Consider the following 19,697-nt stretch of genomic DNA (forward strand, 5'->3'; position numbering starts at 1 on the left):
ACAAGCTCCCTGGAGTTTTAACATGACATGTTTAAGGAAGGCTGACATTATACTCCCTGCCTGTGGTTCACCTTGTGCTTGTTTTATGGTAAAACTTTAATATTTGAGTGTTCATTTCCATTTGACAGAGACTTAAGTATGTTTTTCAATGCAACTAAGTCGCTCTGTGATAATAATACAGCCCCCTGGGCTGAGAGGACAAAGTCCACACTCCAGTTCCTTGCCATTTCACCTAAGGTTGTAGTTCAGCAAGCACTTAAGATAGCTCTTCTGGGGATTTGGGGCGGTTAGAAAGGACAGCAGGCCGTACCTTTTGTTATGCTGGCACAGATATCTGTGTGGCCATGCAGTGAGGGAGATGGGGAATCTGACCTGGCTGAAAAATAGCCCAGCAAAAAAAGTGTCCCTAGGTCCGTTGCCACCCTGGTTGACCACACAGCCATACAATGAAAGGTGTGGTGGCACACCTGAGAAGGTGATGCAAGCACAGAAATGAATGGCCAAGGGCAGCCATGGGTGCAGGGACCATTGTGGGGTTTTTTTTTTTTCAGTGGCTGTGCTGGCTTAAATGCATAAATGCACATCAAACTATAGCCAAGGGAGTGATGCCTCAAGGTGTAAATAATAGGCTTATAGTCTCTGCATGGGGCACTCAGGTCACAGTTCCTCATACCTTTTTCTCAGTGGTGTAGCTGGCTCAAGAAGTTTGTGTCCTGCCTGGAATTGCTCATTTGCTTCTGCTGGCGCAGTTGTTTCTGAGGGCATGGTGGAAAATTAAATTGGTAACTGGTTCAAAAAACCAACCAACCAACCACACACAGAAAAAAAAAAAAAACAACCCACAAAAAAAAGAAAAAACCCTATTTCTCCTCACCCCACATCAGTTAATGAATCTGGTTCACAGAACGTTTCTACAAGTGTTTGTTCCTGCAGAAATAAGGGTGAGAGCCTTTCAGGGGTGGGAATGAGCAGGTGAGACTGGGACATCTTTTAAGCTGGTGTTGCCACCAAAACCGGTGCATGGAACTGTCCCCTTCATAAACAGGTGTATGACAGCGTTGGCTGCACTGCTTTAAAATAACCTAACCATCGAAGCTTATGTTGCAAGTTCTGTGCCCAACTACAGGGAACCAACAAAGAGGACAAGGCTGTATGACCTTCAGAGAGGAGTTCTGCTCTGCTGGAGGCACAGTGATGCCATATTACATTAAGCCGGTCTTTGCAGTCTCCCTGCTCTTAAAACATAATCTGAGGTTTATTCTAAACATCCAAAGCTGAGGTCTGTTACACACTTCATGTATAAATCCTTCTCAAAGCTATTTTTTCAGCCATTAAATAGCACACTTTTTGATACATAAAACAATATTTTTTTTAAAGGCAAATGTTAGAAGGAAGTGGTTTATGGGAAATCTCTGCTACAGATATATACCTTTAAAAACAGTATTTATAATCAAAGTTCATACTATTTTAGTAAAACGAAGATTTTTTAATAAATACTAATTTGATTTTTCAGTTGCTATCTATGCTATTTCTTTCCCTGCAAAAACAAATCTTAGGGGCTATTTACAATCTTGTTTCACTACAGTACCTTTCTTTGCATGGAAATGAACAATACTAATGCGTGGGTAATTTCAGTTTGAAAGCAGTCTTCAAAATGCTTTGCCAAGAGACATTATACAATAGGTAAACCAATCCAGTAGTACCTATCATACTTTTTAATATGTATTCTCCACTCGGTTTAAGTAAGCTTTAGAAGACTTGGTGCAATTTACTGTAGCGCCTCTGTGTGTCCTTCCTCCCGTGATAGATAGAGTTCCTGTTGCTTTCTGTCCTTCATCCCAAACCTTAGGTTCATCGATAATACAAAAACATGTCATTGATCAGTAAGCTACTGATCAGTGCACATTGCAACATGCAGGGTTGTGTCTGACTTGTTCTACACAACATCGTAAGCTTAAATTTCCGTAACTGTGTTGAGGCAAATGCTGGAGTGGATCTCTCTAAACCTGCTGCAGGCATTACAAGTAAATTGAGTAAAAATTCCTCCATCTAAACTCCTTCCAGGGAGCCAAGTTGCATTTGTTCTTAGTCATATTCGGAGCGTAGCAGCTGTTGGTCACAAACTGGTGCACTTAAATTCATTTCTTCGAGTCTGTTCTGTTGCAGCAATACTAATTGTGTATTCTACATAAACACACGTTATACCTCCGTGATAAGGTGCATCATACGCTGTGCCCTTGAACTTTGTCTGTTATCCAAATACTACTTTTCCTTAATTGGTCAATGTCCTAAAACTGCCTCGCTTTGCCCGCAGGTACGGAATTTACCCACAAAATCGCTGCAGCTCAGCACCTAAGATGCATGCTAATGAATCTCAAATTAGCGACAGCCTTAAGGTCATTGCCTAGTCCAAGCTGAACTAGGAGAAACCATGAGAACATGGCATTTCCAAGATCCCCGTGTGTCACTCGTTTCATTTTGTAATACGTTTGAAAAGAAAAAGATCTGACTGTAATCGTGGTGCCCTTTTTAGAGGAAAGGCTTGCCCTGAATTACTTTGGAACATATTTAACACTTGCTATCATATGGCGTTTTTTTCTCCTTTTCTATACGAGTTGGACTCTAGCATCTGCCTTTCTCATTGCCTGAATGGGGAACTCAGGCTTCTAAATGTAGGTGTGCTAAGCTAAACTGTAGTTAAATGTCTAAAGCAGATGGCAGAAGTACCTCTCTGTGGGGCCAGATTCTTGCCTGAATGGGAGCATTTGGCAAATTAGATGAAGTATGTGGTCTGATGAAGAGGTCGAATACAGAAGACAAAGTGCTGGCTGCTGCAGCTGCCCAAACTAGATTACCAAGCAGAAGGGAAGTGTTTAAAACCTAAGTGGGTCCAAATAGGAGAAAGGGAAAAATAACTAAGCGTGACTCTCCTTCCCAGGTCATCTTTGCTGTCTCCAGGGTAGATCTTGTGCAGCTAAGGATCTGGCCCCACTTGATTAGGGTGTTTGGTTTCCTGGGTGGAAAAAAACACAATCCTATTAGACAACACACAAAAACCCCTCTGAAATGTTTCTAAAGGAGGCAGCCTGCTAAACGTCTGCTTAAATGTGCAGAGTACACAGAATCCCTTCTGGCACTGTATTGAATGATGCATTTACCAATATTAATGGAGATACCAAACCATATTGCTCCACAGTTCCTCCTGCACACATTATGCTCCTAACGCACATATGTGTACGTGAAATGCCAATTACAGTTTTTGCATTCCGTGGTTTAAGCACCAGTGTGCTTCCAAAATGCTGACTGGCCATTACCACAACCAGACCGTCCTGTGGTCTCTCCGCTCAAAAATGTTTCTCCAATAAAAAACCAAAAATGTTGTTACTTTGGTCTGTTGCACTGTAGTCTCCGTTCTTCTGGGGATTATATAGCTCTGCGGGTGATTTCTGTAATTCATTCTAGTCTTTCATTAGAAGTAATAGACGGTCTTAATTACAGCATGCCACATGACAAACTGGTAAAGGTGCTAGAAATGTTGCCAACAGGAAAAGAATTGGATGGTGTGAATTTTTATTAATTAAGAGCTGGCAGTACTGACGGGAAATAAGATTGGACTTGTGTCCACTGTAAACTATGTAATTTTGGTGTAGACGTTTTTCTAAATGTCATGAATTGTATGCTTTTTGTGGTTTTAAAAACTTGAAAAATTATCCTCAGCTTAAACAAACTAAAACCACCCTTTGAAGCTGAATATATCAAATAGGGACAGAAACATGGCAACTTTGGATTTTTCTCTTAACATTGCTTTATGAACTATGGTCTTCCTTAGTGTACCTTAATTTGTGATGAGCATTTACTTTATACCAGTAAGTATTCTTAGACAGTATTAAGTTACTGCAATAAATATTATTGCAAATGTCAGGAGAGATGTAAACCATGCTACTTTCTGTCAGGCTTTCAAAAGCATCTGAGGGGTTGAAGTCTTGTTCCTCCACTGTTGTGTTTTCTGAGAAGGTGCAAGGTGAAGCTGCGTGACCTGCAGCCCTGCTCTGTCTTCCCGGGTCGGGCAGTTCCCTGCTACGTTTGCAAAGCCTTAAGCAATTTCTTACAATTGAGAGTGTGGTGTATTCATGACTAGTACTAAACTTTCCCAAGTACAGGGGGAGTTCTCAAGGTCAAGGGAGAGAGATAAAGCCATTTCTACACGGAGATTTAGAGTGGGAGCCTAAGAGGAGGTGCCCTTAGCCTCTGGTGGATGGGTTCCTCACCGCTGACTATAGGGTGCCCAGGCCGTGGTTCAGCGTTTTGGGGGAGAACAGACACCCAGCTAGAGTAGTCCTGCAACTACCCGGAGACTATCAAACTTAATTTGAGGTAGAGGCGATGATTCTTTGTAGAGAATGGGAATTGGTACCACCCTAGAGAAAAATACTGAATAAGTGAGAGCCATATCCATATGCAGTTTTTGTCTCTTGCTCCGAGAAAGGCAGACTGCTAGATGAAAGATGGTCACTGTTCAAATGTCAAAATCTGTCTGTGGTATCTGTATCTAAAATCATGAAAACCCCCAAACCTTTTGTGCATAATAAATACTTGATATACCAAGTTTTCTACCACTAGCAAAAGATTGTTGGGGTCCTGACTGAAGCAAAGAGATAAGCAGCTAAGTCGGTAGTTTTTTACCATGAGAGAATATCTGCCAGTCATTATCGAAAGAGAAGGAATTGGCAATACTGCTACTCAGAAAGAGAGGAAAATAATAATTTCTAATTACTCAACTCATTGACTGCTTACTCGGAAGCACATTTTGTTCGAAAGATAAATCTAGTTGTGCTGTCAGGTTAGGTTTGTCTTTGGGCTGGGGGAGAGGCTGATCCCTGAGGATTGCCCGCCAGTGCCTGCTGCGATGCTGGAGGAAGAGTAGCCATCATCATCCCATCCCCATCCCCCCTTTGCGTCAAGTGCGCTCACAGATAGCTGCGAACATTACAGGGCATTATGCATGCATGTATAGAAAGTACTTCTGAATCCCCACAGCAGTAATGTTGGAATTCTTTCTTACCCTGATGATTTGGGTATTAATTCGCTTCCTGTGATTATTTAATGTGTATATGCAGCCTATGGGGTTTTTTCCTTCCCCTTTGCATGTGATGTGCTAGCAAAGGAAGACAGTAATAGTCTCCCGGGATATGTACAGCTCTGTTCATATCTGAGGTATGAAGTCAACTCAAGACCATTTTGTTCTCATAAAATATACAGCACTGCAGTTTAATGGATAATGGCATAAATGCCAAGATGTGATGGGCAGAACCATTTTCAGTAGAAAAAGACTACGAGGACTCAGTGTTGGATGGGAGATACGTAAAACCATGTAGAAGCAGGATCCTGTGTGCTGTGGGGGTAGTGATTTTGCTGTACCTTAGTGTGCTAACACCTGGCGTGCTAAAGTACTAATACATGTGAGAGGTTTTTTTTTAAGTACTGAAGGTTGTGGGGAAAGCAATTCCACTCCTTCAGCTGCGTGGGTTTTTCTACTTTTCTTGTACTATTTTGCAAGATAAAGATGGTTTCCCCTCAGGTCAACAGGCACTGACTATGAGTTTGCTTCTGTGTGAGTGCATCGGTCTGGAGGGCTGCCCAGCACCCACCGCACCTGCGGAAAATGGTCAGGGGATGCTGCGGCTTCGGGTCGTGCTGTGGGTACGCTCTGCTCTGAACTTGGACAGAGAACTTGGCGGGGGGGAAACAAGGGAAAACTGCAGAAGCTGGAGTCTCTTATTTGAGTTGTCTGTATAGAAACTGAAAAAAAAAATAATAAAATAGGAAAAGCTGCCTAGCTGCTGTGCGTGTTGCAGGTATCAGTCTGGGAGCCTAACCATACGTCAGGAACTTCAGTGCCCTTGAATCGAACCGTCAGGGTGAACGGAGCAGATTTGTTGATGTGCGCGGGGTAGGGGATGACCGGGGAGCGTTCGGGAGCAGCGACCCCCCAGGGCTTGCCGTGCCGCTGGGGGAGCGGGCGGGGGCACCGAGGGCTGCAGCCCGGCTAGGAGCCTGGTGCCACCTGCGGGCTGCCTTGAGCGGGGAAGCGGGGGGGGTGCCCGCCTCGGGGGGAAGCCCGGGCCCCGCTCCTGCCTCCGCAGCTCCCCGCGGCCGGGCCGGGCAGCCGTGCGTTACCGTGTACCGCGCCAGGGCCGGGTTCGGGGCTCCGGGACCCCCAGCCCTCGGAGCCCGGGCGCGCTGTTGTTCAGCCCAGCGAGGGTGCCTGCCCCGGCAGGGCTGTGGTGGCGGATTTCAGCCGATTCCGAAAGGAACCGCGCTGCCGGAGGACTCGTTTGCGCCCGTCCGCGGAATGCGGTCACGTGCGGGTCCGGCCCGGCTGGCCGCGGGCGCCGGTGTAATGATAATTAGTGGAAATGAGCTTGTTTTGCTCCCGCTTGCGGGACCGTGAAGCGTGTGGCGCGGGGGGGGGGGCGAGCGAGGCTCGGGGGGCCGCGGCCGCTGGGCGGTTGGGGGACGGGGCGGGCCGGGAACGGCCCCGGCCCCCGCCGCGCTGTGCCCGCCGCGCTGTGCCCCCGCCCTGGCCGCGCTGCCGGGGAGGGGGCTGCCCGGGGGCTGCCCAGCCCGCAGTGCCGCGCCGCCGCTGCGGAGGCGGGCGGGGAGGGAGGGACGGGGCGGGCGCGGGGGGAGGCGGGGAGAGGCGGGGGGCGGGCGCAGGGGCGGGCAGGGGGAGCCGGGCGGGCAGGGGCAGCGGGGCTCCGCACGGCGCAGGCAGGGCAGGGCCGAGGCGAGCCGGGCCGAGCCGCGCCGCCGCCGCCCGCCGTGCCCGAGCATGTCGGCGCGGGAGGCGGTGACCTACCTGCCGGAGAAGGGGCTGTACTGCCAGCGCCTGCCCGGCCGCCGGGCCCGCGGCGCGCCGCAGCCGCGCAAGGGGAAGCGCGCCGACACCATGGGCTTCTACGGCACCCTCAAGATGATCTTCTACAAAGTGAGTGGGCGCCCCCCGCGCCCGGCTGCGCCCCCGCGGAGGGGGGGGGGAACACGGGGGGGGCGGGGGGGGCCGGGGTCCGCGGGGCTGCCGCTGCAGTGTGCTGCCGGGAGGGCGCTGGGTGGCGGGCGGCGATGCGGAATACAGTTTGCCGCCCCCCCCCACACCCCACACCCCCCCTTTAATTTTTTTTTTTATATACTGCAATCTCAGTTATTTCGACAAACAAACGTTGTCTGGAGGAGTTGTGTTCTCCTAGCGACAGATTAAATATTGATGGGGATGTTTGCTCGGCGGTTTCTGTTTTTCGGTTACACAGATCCCTTACCGACGTTTAAATCTTGTCACTAGAGAAAGTTTTATCTTCTGCGTATGGTTAAATGACGTTTTTTGACCGTGTATTTACTTAGCACCTTCTGAGATGCTGAAAGCCTGTCCGTGTGGTGGACCCCGGGAGAAAGTTCCCTAAAATACCTGAAAAAAAAAAATCAAAAAACAACCAGAAGAACTGGGTGAAATCACTATTAGGCAACGGAACAGAAATCTGCATATTGTTTTCCTTGCTAATGCAAAAGAGTAAATTACTGTAGCAGCTTGTGTTGCTGCAGGCTTCGTACTCCTAATTTTCAAGGTGTGCTTTGGGAAGACTGCATCTCCCTCTCATGGGAAGCAGAAGAGGAATACGGTGGTGATGGTAACCTCTCAGAAAGGCAAACTGGAAATAAATAAAATTTTCCCTTTATCAAGAAGAATCCTTTCTGAAAAGTCTATCATCAGATATTGAGATTTATGTTCAAACATCTTCCTTACGCTTCCAGTAATTTTGATGCTTTGCCTGCCTAGCACAGTGATAAAAGATGGTACCCGTTATTTTCCAGTGGTGCTTACAACTGGTTTTCATGGGGGGAGGGGCACAGGGGGCTGCTCCTCCCGGGGCGTGGGGAAGCGGCAGGGGTGAGGGTGGTGGTTCGGCGGCGCTCGGGGCGCTCCTGGCTGAATGCTGCTCTGGTGAGATGCTGCTGGGGAGCGTCCCGCGTGAGGCAGGAGCAAGGAAACACGGCTACAAGGCAAGCTCTTTGGGTTGCCTCGTAGCCATTGCTGTCAAAACAAGACTAGTTAATCTCCGATCGCTTTTCCTGTGCAATCATTATAGAAGCAAAACACAAGATCTTCAGTGACTGTTTTGGGGGAAGGCCATAAAGGTATTTGAAAAGTAAAAAAACAAACCAAAAAACCAAAACCAAAACAACAAAAAAACACCAAACGAAAAAAACCACCCACCCAAACCACAACAAAAGTATATGGACCGCAAGCTTTAGAGATTCCTGGGGTTTTGTGGTGTTCTCTTTTTAGATAGGTAGAGTGATACAGGAAATGCTTAAATAACAATGTTATAACGTAACATTAAAAAAGATCAAATCAGTCACGTAAGAAAGATGCCAACTTTTAAACCATTGTCTTAAATGTGATATTTTTTTTTAAAAAAGGAGTAAATAGTTAAACTAAAGCCTGAATTGTAATGCAGGTAGTTCATGTATTTTGCAGCTCGCAGTTGTAAACAGCATAAGCATTCTTCTGCTGGCTGAAGTGCTCTGGTGTATCATGTCTTAAGAAAGGAAAACCAACAAAAAGCTCAAGATATTGTGTTTGGCATACATGTGTTTCACTGGATCCAAAAGCCTGGGGTTAAAGATTACCCAAATATGTAGAAAGTAATCTTTATTCGTCTGAGTGGATAAATACAGTTTTCACCGCTTTCCATCTCTTTGGTAATTTTTGTAGACTGGCTTCCCCTTGTAGCAGCTGCCCCGCTCATTATTTGGTTTTGATCATACCTAATTGCAGGTGACGTTTAGGACTTGAGGTGTAGTGTTTTTCATCCTTACCCTTCTTGTAAAAGTGTCAGTTAATCTGTCAGTCAGTTTTACTGCAGTTTTATAAATGTTTTCAATGTACAACTTTAAAATAAAAGGGTAAACAAAAGAAAAAATAGATTTTAATTACTCTTTTTGTTTTTTATTAGACTATAATATGAATATTTGGTTTAGAATGCAGGCAGGCTACCTACAATTTTAACCATTTCCGTGAGAGTCCTGAGAGGCTTAGCAAGGAACCTGAACACAAACAATGAAGAGGTTTGGTTGGTTTAGTTCTTTCCCTCCCCTCCCAGGAGAGTAGAGGGAAAGCAGCTTAGTAAATAAACCAACGCAGAGTTCTGCCTGTTTTTTCCGCGTTTGAAATTTGGTAATGAAAAGAATGGCATTCCAATAGATTGTGGACCCTAAAGCAGCAATAATATATACATGCACCATATCACATGTCTATCAAATATTGTTGAAGCTAGAAACTCAAATGTTGCTTTATGTCGACTTGTGAGTGTTGTCAACTTTGTTGAAATTCCACGTTAAAGTGAAAGGTAAAAATGGATTATTGTTACAGAAGTACGCGTACATAAGGCTGGTCATGTAACTAAATCCCTGTTGTTACTCTTTTTCCCTCACCTTGCAGATGAAGAGAAAGTTGGACCATGGCTCCGAGGTCCGTTCTTTCTCTCTGGGAAAGAAACCCTGCAAAGTCTCAGAATACACAAGGTAATTATACACAGTAACAGATCACTGGATCCCAATTCTTGTGTAAATCCCGCCTTTCCAACTGCTAAGCCTGATTCATGGCTCCTCTCAATGTTAAAGCGCTGTAAAGCAAAGAAGGGGTGGTATTAGCATTTGTATATTGCTCAGCTGATTTAAATTGTGTGAACTGAAGATGAGTTTTAATGAAGTAGCCAGACTTGCATTTCTTCAGTTGAGGTTTGTGTTTCATGCTAAATATAGCATGCCCATTTACTTAGAGACTTTTTGAGGGCTGAAGCCTTCCTGGGAATAAAATCAGTCAGATTTTGAAAAAGGGACATAATGATAAACCCTAAGACTATTACAAACTGTGATCAAATGTATCACTTCGCTATGGTAACAGGAACGAGGGAATGGAAATTTCTGTAGGCAGAGCAGACCATCTGATCTTAACAGAACACGCACGTATCTGTTACCCACAAACCAAAGTATTACGGGCTCTAGTCTGCTTTCTTACTACTCCGAAATGGTACCGGCTCACAGAAGTAACTGCTGCTGTTCCGGTCAGATGCTTTGTAGAGTAAAGCACTCCTAAATGTGAAGGCAGCGGTAGGGTGAGGCCCTGGCTGCACGCCTCCCAACTGCAGTTCTTACTGTATAGTTGCCATAACAATTGTGCTCGCGTGTCACGCTGCTTCCCTTCCTCTTTGAATTTGTACCACTTTATGTTTTTCCCCTGTTAGAAATATCGGCCCTCCCACAAGCATTGCACTCGCCTCCCAAAGTTGTCTGGGGGTGTAACTCCTTGTGCACACCCTATAGTAGCGTTCAGTCGCTAATGGCTCTGTCAAAAGTAATTTATATTGTATTTCCCTTCCTGCAGAGGTTTATCAGGTGACGAGGGAAGAGCTAGGACAATGTGGGGAGACGGGTGCCAGGGTTGCTTTTCAGATGTGTAAATGTTGTAGTAGAGAAAGAGGGGTGATGTCTCGTTGCAGAGAAGCACGTGTTGCAGCTTCCATATCTCTCTCAAGCCTCCAGCTGGTAGTTCCTAAATCAGACTTAATGGAAGAACACTCTTGTTGGCCACCAGTTCTTTGGGTGGCACACCATTCTCTACGCTCTCGTAAGAGCAAACAGTTCGGCAACAAAGAAAGTTAATGCTTTTCATCAAGCGTGTCTGTCGGGTTCAGGGGAACCGCTGGACTCCATCTTCCACGGAAACCTGACTGGCTGTTTCAGGGGAATCAAAACACACAGGAAAAATAAAGCATGAACAAAAACCTTGGGGTTTAATCTCAGGTCAAAGGAAAGAGGTTCCTGTTTTGAATAACTGTTTTTGACTGAGAACCAGTTTACAGCAGGAGAAACTGAAGTGCAACCTGTTCTGCTGGGACAGGCTCAAAGCTACGTATTGCTCAGACCCGGTGTAAGCCAACGTTAAGAGCCTTATTTTGGACCATCGGTGCTAGGCCTTCTGCTGGATCTCTGCACAGGCGATGAGAATGAGTAAATCTGTAAAACCAGATTTTATTTTAAAAATACCATTGACATTGCTTGGATTTGGAGTCATTATCGGCATAAACGAATCCTTAAATAACATCAGATCCTCTCTCTTTTAAACTGTTTGACTTTATTTAAACAATTAGGCAAATGATGCAGTTCTTGTGCCTGCTTGTTTCCATTTTCCCTCGGATAAGACACTCTTTAAAGTTGACAGGCCTGATGAACTGTCTTTGCATATAACAGGTAAAGCCAGTAAATTAATGTCATTAAGAGAATCTTTCATCTGTGAAACATTATTTTTATATTGGCTTCTGTTTCTGTTACTACTCGGTAAAATTAACAGTTAAAAATAAGCCCATCAAACCAATCTTTACTTTTCTTTACCGGTTTGGGTAAATGTTAGGACACACTGTGATTGTCCTTCAGAACAAGGAAGAGTACGGTGAAATATTTGTACAGTATGATGAGATAAATATGAAAATGAACCTGTCTTGCATCATTTGAAGCTATTCCTGTAGCCACTGACAAGTCAGTTAAACCCTGGAGCTCATACCTACTAAAAAACTCACAAAAGCAAAGGGTTTTTTGGAGTTCCACACTGTATTTAAAATTCTCATGCTTGTGCAAACACTACTGGAGTTCCAAATTTCCTGCTAGGGAATACAACTTTGATATTCTGTGAATGAAGTACTTTACATTGCATAAAAATAAAGAAAACCCAGTCAGCTGTATTTCTTTAGAATCCTACAATAGCAGCTTAATCCCTGCTCTTTTAAAAGCTCCATCCCATATGAATGAGCCGGTTTTTAACATGTCAGAGTGAAAAAATAAAACTGTAATTCAGAGGGCACCTTTGGCTCCTTTTCCCTCTTCACCTTTAATTCCTGTGGCACTCCATCAACATTCAAACTTTAAAAGACTGTATGGAGTATTTCGAAGCCCGGTTCCGAACCACTAAGCCGCTAGAACTGCTTTAGAGTACTAGCTCTTTGTCAACAAAACATATTAAGGGCTAAAAATAGACATTTTTTTTTTTTTTTTCCTGTTTGGCAATGAAGCAGCACTAGCACGTTTCACATACAGGTGAGACTCTGAGCTCTGGCTTCCTCCATGACCGGTCAGGAGGCACAAATGCAGCCCAGAAGGAAAGGAAATAACTCTGGCAAGGAAAGGAATATATAAACCTGCCTCTTTATAGACAACCTGCCGGCCAGTTAACAGAGTGGTAATTTTTCAGCTTTGAAAGGTGATCCCCATTTCCCCCCCCTAGCTGGAGGTTTGGTACTGTAGTGGTAGAAGCAGGCAGATTTATGAAAGTGGGGGAAGTGACCTCTTGAGCAACCAGCAGAACAGTTTCTCATGTTACTGCTTTTGCATGAAGTTAAAGAGTTGAAGTACTGGTTGCAAATTCTGTACTAGATTTTTCGTTCTGCAATGGACTTGTAAACGTTCCTTCATGTTTTACATGTGATGCGCTTTTTTATTTGTATCATAGTACTACGGGGCTGGTGCCATGCTCTGCCACACCTACTACTTTTGGGGACCTGAGGGCGGCCAATGGCCAGGGACAGCAGCGTCGCCGCATTACATCTGTGCAGCCACCAACGGGCCTTCAGGAATGGCTGAAAATGTTTCAGGTAACCAGTGCTTAGAGAAATAAACATCTGAAGCAGCTTGCCTCCACAACTGAAGGAAGAGGTTGCTTCAGTAGAAGGCGGTCCTCCTTATACCTCCCAGAATGTCATCGATTTTTGTGTACTGTTGCAAAAACAAATGGGCATCGGCTTTAAGGAATTGTTGTTCTCCGTTTCAGCTGCTTGGTGTAGAGGTTCACAAAAAATAACTGGTTTCTCGGGTTTCTAGGTAAAATAACCCTTCCTGTTTGATGCTTTCACATTTTCTACAAATTCTGTCCAACATGTAACAGCTGCCTCCATGGCCTCGAGCTAACTTGGGATGTTTTCACCTGGGGACTAGTGAGCTTTAGTGCATGCTTTGTCTCAGTGCAGGTATAACACTAAATTTTTCATGAGTCTGCTGTCTTCTAAGAATAGAAAGAAAAGTTTAGCAAAAATGGATTAAAGGGAAACTCAAATATGTATTTTTACTGGTCTTTGTGTACTGAATGCAATGTCAGCCAGTACGTGTGTACACAGCTGAAGGGAGGGGGGAAAGAGGCTTGCTGTGTCTCCCCAACAGCCTTCAGCAATGCCCAAAACTTCATCTGACCAAAGCAAAGGTGTGAAGGACAGTGCTGTGCATCACTTGCACAGGTCAAAACTGAAATCTGTATGGACACCAATCCGGTAGCACCTAAACCAGTTTTGTGTACATTAATGCCAACAGTTTGGAGCAGGCCTCTGCTGCTGTGCATAACCTGTAGCGTGGAGATCTCTTTACTGTACGGTTTTGCTCTGTATTTTTAAGAAGTAGGGATGGGTCCTAGTCAGTGACTGCAGAACGGAAATACTATGTCTTCCTACCTTGATTAATAAACTGTTACTTCTGAAAACATTTTCCAAAGGAGCATGTAACTAGTATAGGCATTGTTTCTATTACTGCAGCAGGCAAAGACGGAGGAACAATATTGCAGACAGAGTAGTGAGCACCCAGCTTTGCAGGCAGAAGCGTGCTTTTGGCTTGATTCATGCTGCTACATAATACCATTGATCTCAATCACTGTCAGTTCTGAATATTAAATTGATAATGTAGAACTCCTTCCCTCATTATTTTTACGTGTTTATAATGTGCTTAAAACAGTGGAAGTTTGGAATTAAGATATTCTCGTACACAGCATTCAGTTTCTTAAAAATACTCACGTTTAATTATTACGATGTATCTATATTCATAGAAATAGGGTTTTTTAACCCTTAAGAACCATATTTGAGTGGTACTTTGTACATATGATAACGCAATACTGCATTGTATCTTAACATTTTGTAGTGTTAAAGCCTTTGTACTAGCAAAAGCTGTTTTGTTAACTACAATGTACAATGCGTGGTTTCTCACATAAGATTGCTAGTTATTAATAGTCACATATTTTTAAAAAAAGGTTATGGAAGGCTGATACAGCGTTTGATACAGTGGCGCAGACGTGCTTGACAGTAAAAGCAATACTGTTGGCTGCTTGGCCAGGATAAGGAAAAGCCTGTAAGCCCATGAAATTTTGCCTGTAGTTATTGTTTTGGGGTCCAAGATTTGGGGTTAGTAATGTAGAAACCACACTTTAATAAATGCATCATTAGAGACTTCTGACTTCTCAAAATACTTTTTTGCTGTACTAAATGCTGATCTGTCCTCTTGACAAGAGAGAGAGGCCTCTCTGGCGTAACTGGAGATCGTTGAGTAGCACTTATTGATCACTTCTGTCACTGGTAGTATTTATTGTATTCACAAAAGGGAGTCCCTTATTTTAGAACCAAAAGCTTTCCGAGTCATGTAGCTGCATCTCAATGTTGCATCTCCTTGGCTAATGCCAAGCCACCTCCTTTTCTGTGTGCTTATTTTCCATGTGAGTTTTATGAAAGGGGCAAGTCTGAAACAGTCAAATGATAAAAGCACATTCTTGAAGTGAGGGGAGCTAGCTCTGCCCAAGGGCAGGATTAAATGACACGTGTAGCATTGTTCTTGCAGCGCAAAGTTTTTCCTACACAGAAGCAAATGGGAGAGCTTTCTCCTTTATGTACTGTATGCCTCCTAAGCCTGCTTCATAGCACGATCTTGTTTTATACAAAAATGCATTTCCAGTTAGTCTTAAAGCGAAATTTCCGTGAGCGTGTTAGCTGGACACACGTTTTCTCTTTCAAGTAGAACTGTCCTTTGCCATAGAAGCTGGCAGCAACAAGTGATTTCCAGTTTGTCTGAGGTCTCACACCTGTACGTTGGCCTCCAGTGGTTCTGCTAAGTTTTCTTTTCAAATTAATTGCAAGACCACTCTTCAAATGTTAAGAAAACTTAAGATGGCCTTTAAGGTTGGGTTTCTTTAAATTTATATGTTACTCCTGCTGTTATGTTGTATAGTTGGTCTAAGCCTTTTAGTTTGAAAGTGACAAAAAACTAATGGAGAAAGGAGAAACGGCTGCACTTTCCCTTAAAAAATGAAGATATATATTGATTTGAGTGAAATGTTAGCCTGGAAAGAAAAACAGAAAAGCTTTTTAATGGGTTCAAACCATTTAATTTCTTAAAGGCCTATTTATTTTTTCTGTTTTGCAGTGGCTCTTGGCTTCAGGTCCTTTTAATATCTACTATGAGATTTTTAAAACTCGGTGCCCAAGTGTATCTTTACAAGGTATCTTCTTCTAGAAGAAATTTTACTTTATTGGAAGCAGAATATATTTTTTAAGTCATCAATTGTTTGTCATAAGGAAAAGAAAATCGCCTGCATGCTAAGTTCAGTCAGAGATGGTGCTGCTTTAAGAATTACTAAGTACTCTCTTAATTTTTCCTACTTCACGTACTTACAGTTTATTTAAGTAATGTGATAAAAGATTTGCATTTTCTTGGAATATTGATGTTGAAAAGTTGTTCCATACACAGTAATTATAGGCAATCACTTTGAGTCACTAGTGAATGCTATTATTTTACCTAAAATTGGAAGGTTTTTTTTCTCAGCAGTTTAGATAGTGTCCAAAATGCTTTTGTCATTTCTGGCTGGCAAGAGTACTGTTCCCTGCTTTTACATAAGTAGTTGGCTAAGCCACCTAAATTCAAATTACTTACCGTTCTCCATTTCTTACTCTTCCGTAGATGCTCATGAATACATAAATGTGTGACAGAGTAGTCCACCTCTTACGTGAAGCGGGCAGTAAAGATTGTATCTTGACTAGCACTGCAGCATTTTCTGCTCTGTATCTTGTGGTGGGACCAGGTCAGGGGTTTGGTGGTTCCATCCAACCCCTACGCAAAGAATGGGAGGGATCCAGGCTACAGCTGCACACCCCTTCTGGCTCGGTCACCGTTACCAGTGTGTTTCAAAGGAATTGTCGAGACTCAGAGCAGATCTCCTGATCATCCCCGCTTATTGCCTGTTGGTTTGGGTCTCAGGGCAGTTTTGATCCATGCAAACCAGGCTCCTTTCAGAAGAAACTCTTACGTTGTCGAACCATAGTGAGGACCTAAGGGTCCAAACCAGCCCCTGCTCCTCTAGTCAGGTTCACATCACCCAGGGGCCCAGACTGGGCCATGGAGATGGGTTAATGTGGGGGCTTCGGCACCAGCCGCTCCCAAAGCCCTCCTGTTGTGACCAACCACTTGCTGATGTAGACGGTGTTTGTTTTGGTGGATTTTGCTTCTGTGCTGTTTCTATCCAGGCCGAGATACCTGTGAGGTGGAAGATGGCAGGGGTCTCGGTAACTGGTCCAAGAGTCAGACAGAAGCAAGCTCCAGAAGAGCCCTTCCTGCAGGTCTCTGTAATGAGAGCCCTCCATTAACAGAACTCGGTAATGGGGAACAGCACCCTGAAATTTATCATAGGTGTCCTAAATATACCGATGATAGAAAAAGGATGTAGTTTCTGCAAACTGTAATTGTACAGATCGGAGCTGGCAGATGAGAGCTGTGCCATACAAACACGTAGGTCATGGAAGAGGAGAGGTGCAGAAATGGAAGATGATAAAAGGACAGGTGGCCAGCCAGGCAGGAGGGATGAGGTGGATGTTGCAGAAGTAGCAAAGGTGTCATTTACGTTGATTATAAAGCTGGTTTGCGTGCCTGAGAAAGAAGGGAAAGACATTTAAACATAATAGCAAAGGGGGAAAGGAAGGGGTAGTTTTCAGGCAGGTAGCACCGTGGTTGCAGGAACTGCATTACTGAATGTGGAGGTGGTACGGACCACCGAAAGGCCTTGGCTGGAAAAGGAACACCTCCCTGAGATGGGAGGGAAGAGCGGGGAGGTTTGTTTAGCCATCGCAGATCATTCAAAGAGCAGGATCCGTACTCCCTGCTGGTTTTCCAAGGGGTATGTGAATGAATCCAGGAGTTACCTTTTCTAGGGGAAGTCCTGCCCGTAATAGAAGCTTTATTTTAATTTTACATTAAAACTTAAGTTTTGAAGGCAAGGAAAACCAATTAAACAAATGCATTTTAAAGATAAAGTGTGTTTTTTACAAGGATCTTCAACATGAAGGGGAATCACCTGTTAGAAATCCAAGGTACCCGGACACTGTACCACATGTCTTGAAAGTCTCCGGTCATCTGCAGTGTTTGAAACTTTGCAAACTGTTTGGCACTTTTGTCTTTTTTTTTTTTTTTTTTTTTTTTTCCTTCTGCAAGATTTGTTTGCTGTTGTTTCTCATCGAAGCCACAAATTTATTTCTTACCCTCTCTGCTCAATGTGCTACATGCAGGTTTTTTGCAAATGGATCAAGCTGTGGGGCCCAGAAACAGCAATTTACTAGTCTTGCCTTCGTTAAGGCAAACAGTTGTGTTCATCTGGCAAGGCTTCATCCCAGTCTTCCATGCCAGACTTTTCCCTCAGAGACCCCTTACCGACTGTAGCTGGAGGTTTGTTTGCTGAAGTGAAAGACTAAGGGGACAGCGTCCGAGAGAAAACATTTTGTAGCAGCTGATTGCTTGAAAAGAGCCTTAGGAAGCTGCCTGTAGCCATCCGCTACTGCTGAACGGGCAGATGGAAGGGGGTGCTGCTTTTACTCATTAGCATCTCTTTCCCCTTGTTGAATCTTCCCCCTTGCTGTTCAGATCTGTATTATATTTTAAAACCAGAAATGTCTAACAGTAAGGTGAAATTCTTCATCAATAACATGTTCATGACTGCTAGCAGTGTTTGCCACAAGAAAAAAACAACAAACCAAGCTCTTCAGGTTGAATTGTTCTAATTGAATAATGTATATCTGCTTTATAAATTAAGGGTAGACTGACCTTGGCAATTTATACTACAAGGAAGTAGCACAGGTATTACTTTCCCTTTCTTTAATTCTCCTAAATTCAAACACAGCTGACAAATGAGGTTAAAAATCGCAAACGTTTGTACCCAACCAGCTAAGCTCTGGGTCAATGAAACAACCAGCAGCTGGAAAGTTGGTGAGATAACAGTTCTTCAGTGCACGATTTATGGAGAACTGCTGTCATGCAAATATTTCTATTGAAAGAAATTTAATAGAAGTTGTTTTATATAAAAGCACTGCAGCAATTTATGCTGAGACATTCTTGTTTCTCTTAAATATTCTGAGGTATTGGGTATGAGACATGGAAGCCCTCATCTCATGGTGGCGATCTACAGATGCACACGTGGATGGGGGATATTTTCTTGCCAGCTTGGACCACCTTAGCGATTGCCAGCAGCGTGTGGACAGGCTCAGGTCGCAGGAGCTGCCTCCCCCTCCTCTGTTAGGGCAGGCTGGCCGGGGTCTGCCATGGGTGTGCTCAGGGCAAGAGCAGCTGACCCGGGTTAACGTGGGGAGCTTTCTACATGGTGGAAAGCCCGGGAGTTATCTGCTTTGCCTTTGCTTCCAAAATTTCCAGCTTCTCCTTCACCTGTCTCATTCTTCCGCGGAATCTTCACAACATACAAACATTGTAGTGTTGTGGAGACCAGAGTTAATTGTCAGAATCAAATCCAGAGAACAGAAATACAGAGCATGAGTACTAAAAGTCCTGAGGTACATGTCAGATTAATACAGAAACCTTAATTGTAAGGTATCTCACCTTTTTCTTTTCTTTTTTTTTTTTTTTTTTGTTAATTTCAGTTAGCCTCTTACCATAACTGTAATATCATTTGTATGTGCTAATTTACTTGTAAATGTCACTCTAGAAGACATTCAGGAATATGAATATGAATCTGCTCTCAAAAACTGTGATGTCTCATTTTCTCTGTAAGGCTTTATTCATGCTCTAATTCTGTTGCTAAATCAGTTAGTGGTGGCTGTTGTTTTTTCCTATAGAAATTATTTTTTTCTTTAAATTGTTTGCACATAACAAATCAAAACTCTTTGATGAGCACAGATGAGTTTAAAACGTGCTTTTCAGATGTGCAGTGTCTTCAGTTATTAATTTTTTTCTGCAAATGATGCTGCTAATTTGCTATGCTCTCAGATGAGTGCCTTATTAAAATCTTCAAATTTTATGGTGCCCATTAGTAAAAATGTGAAGTAAGAAAATTACCAATCAGAATTCCCTGTTTATTCAAGTGTAAATTGATACTTACAAAAATATACGTTGGTTTATAGCCAGGATTCTGAAATTACGGCATTGTCACTTAGGGACATACTGTAGTAATAAGCAGGCAGTAAGCTAATACCCTTTTAGACAAAGTTTCTTTCTTTCCTTTCCTCTCATTTCCTTTAAAGTTTTTGGTTTACCAGATGAAAGTTAGAAGTTACCATCTCACTTGAACACACAATGGAGAAAGAGAGAGAGGGAGCGCGTTCTGTTGCAACCCCTTCATTGTCAGCAATGTGTGTGTAGATTTCATCAACTTCAAAAGAAGCTTAATTAATTTAATTATTATTATTAAATATTATTATCTGTTTAGTTGCTAATCTGCATGTGTGTGTATAACAAATCCTTTCTTAGCTTATGAATCAGTGTAGTAATTTTGAATATTTTGAGTTGATTAACTTCTCATTTTTGTGTAATTAACATGAGCGTTTCTCTTCCTGGCTTTTTATACGCGT

The 19,697-nt window shown here is 43.6% G+C and overlaps 1 protein-coding gene across 3 annotated transcripts in view; it reads left to right on the forward strand.

Annotated features, from left to right (window-relative positions):
* FBXW7 (F-box and WD repeat domain containing 7) overlaps nt 1-19,697 on the forward strand; it is a 191,559-nt gene that overhangs the window by 151,120 nt on the left and 20,742 nt on the right. For 2 of the 3 annotated variants that reach the window (XM_056333980.1, XM_056333970.1), the window contains exons 3-4: nt 9,497-9,579; nt 12,560-12,701. In XM_056333980.1, the coding sequence (XP_056189955.1) occupies nt 9,497-9,579; nt 12,560-12,701 (225 nt within the window). Of the gene's footprint in view, nt 1-6,754; nt 6,989-9,496; nt 9,580-12,559; nt 12,702-19,697 lie in introns of those variants that run through there. The other variant, XM_056333990.1, reaches the window with a different exon arrangement.

Source organism: Falco biarmicus, chromosome 1, assembly GCF_023638135.1.
Source record: "Falco biarmicus isolate bFalBia1 chromosome 1, bFalBia1.pri, whole genome shotgun sequence".
Taxonomy (NCBI): domain Eukaryota; kingdom Metazoa; phylum Chordata; class Aves; order Falconiformes; family Falconidae; genus Falco; species Falco biarmicus.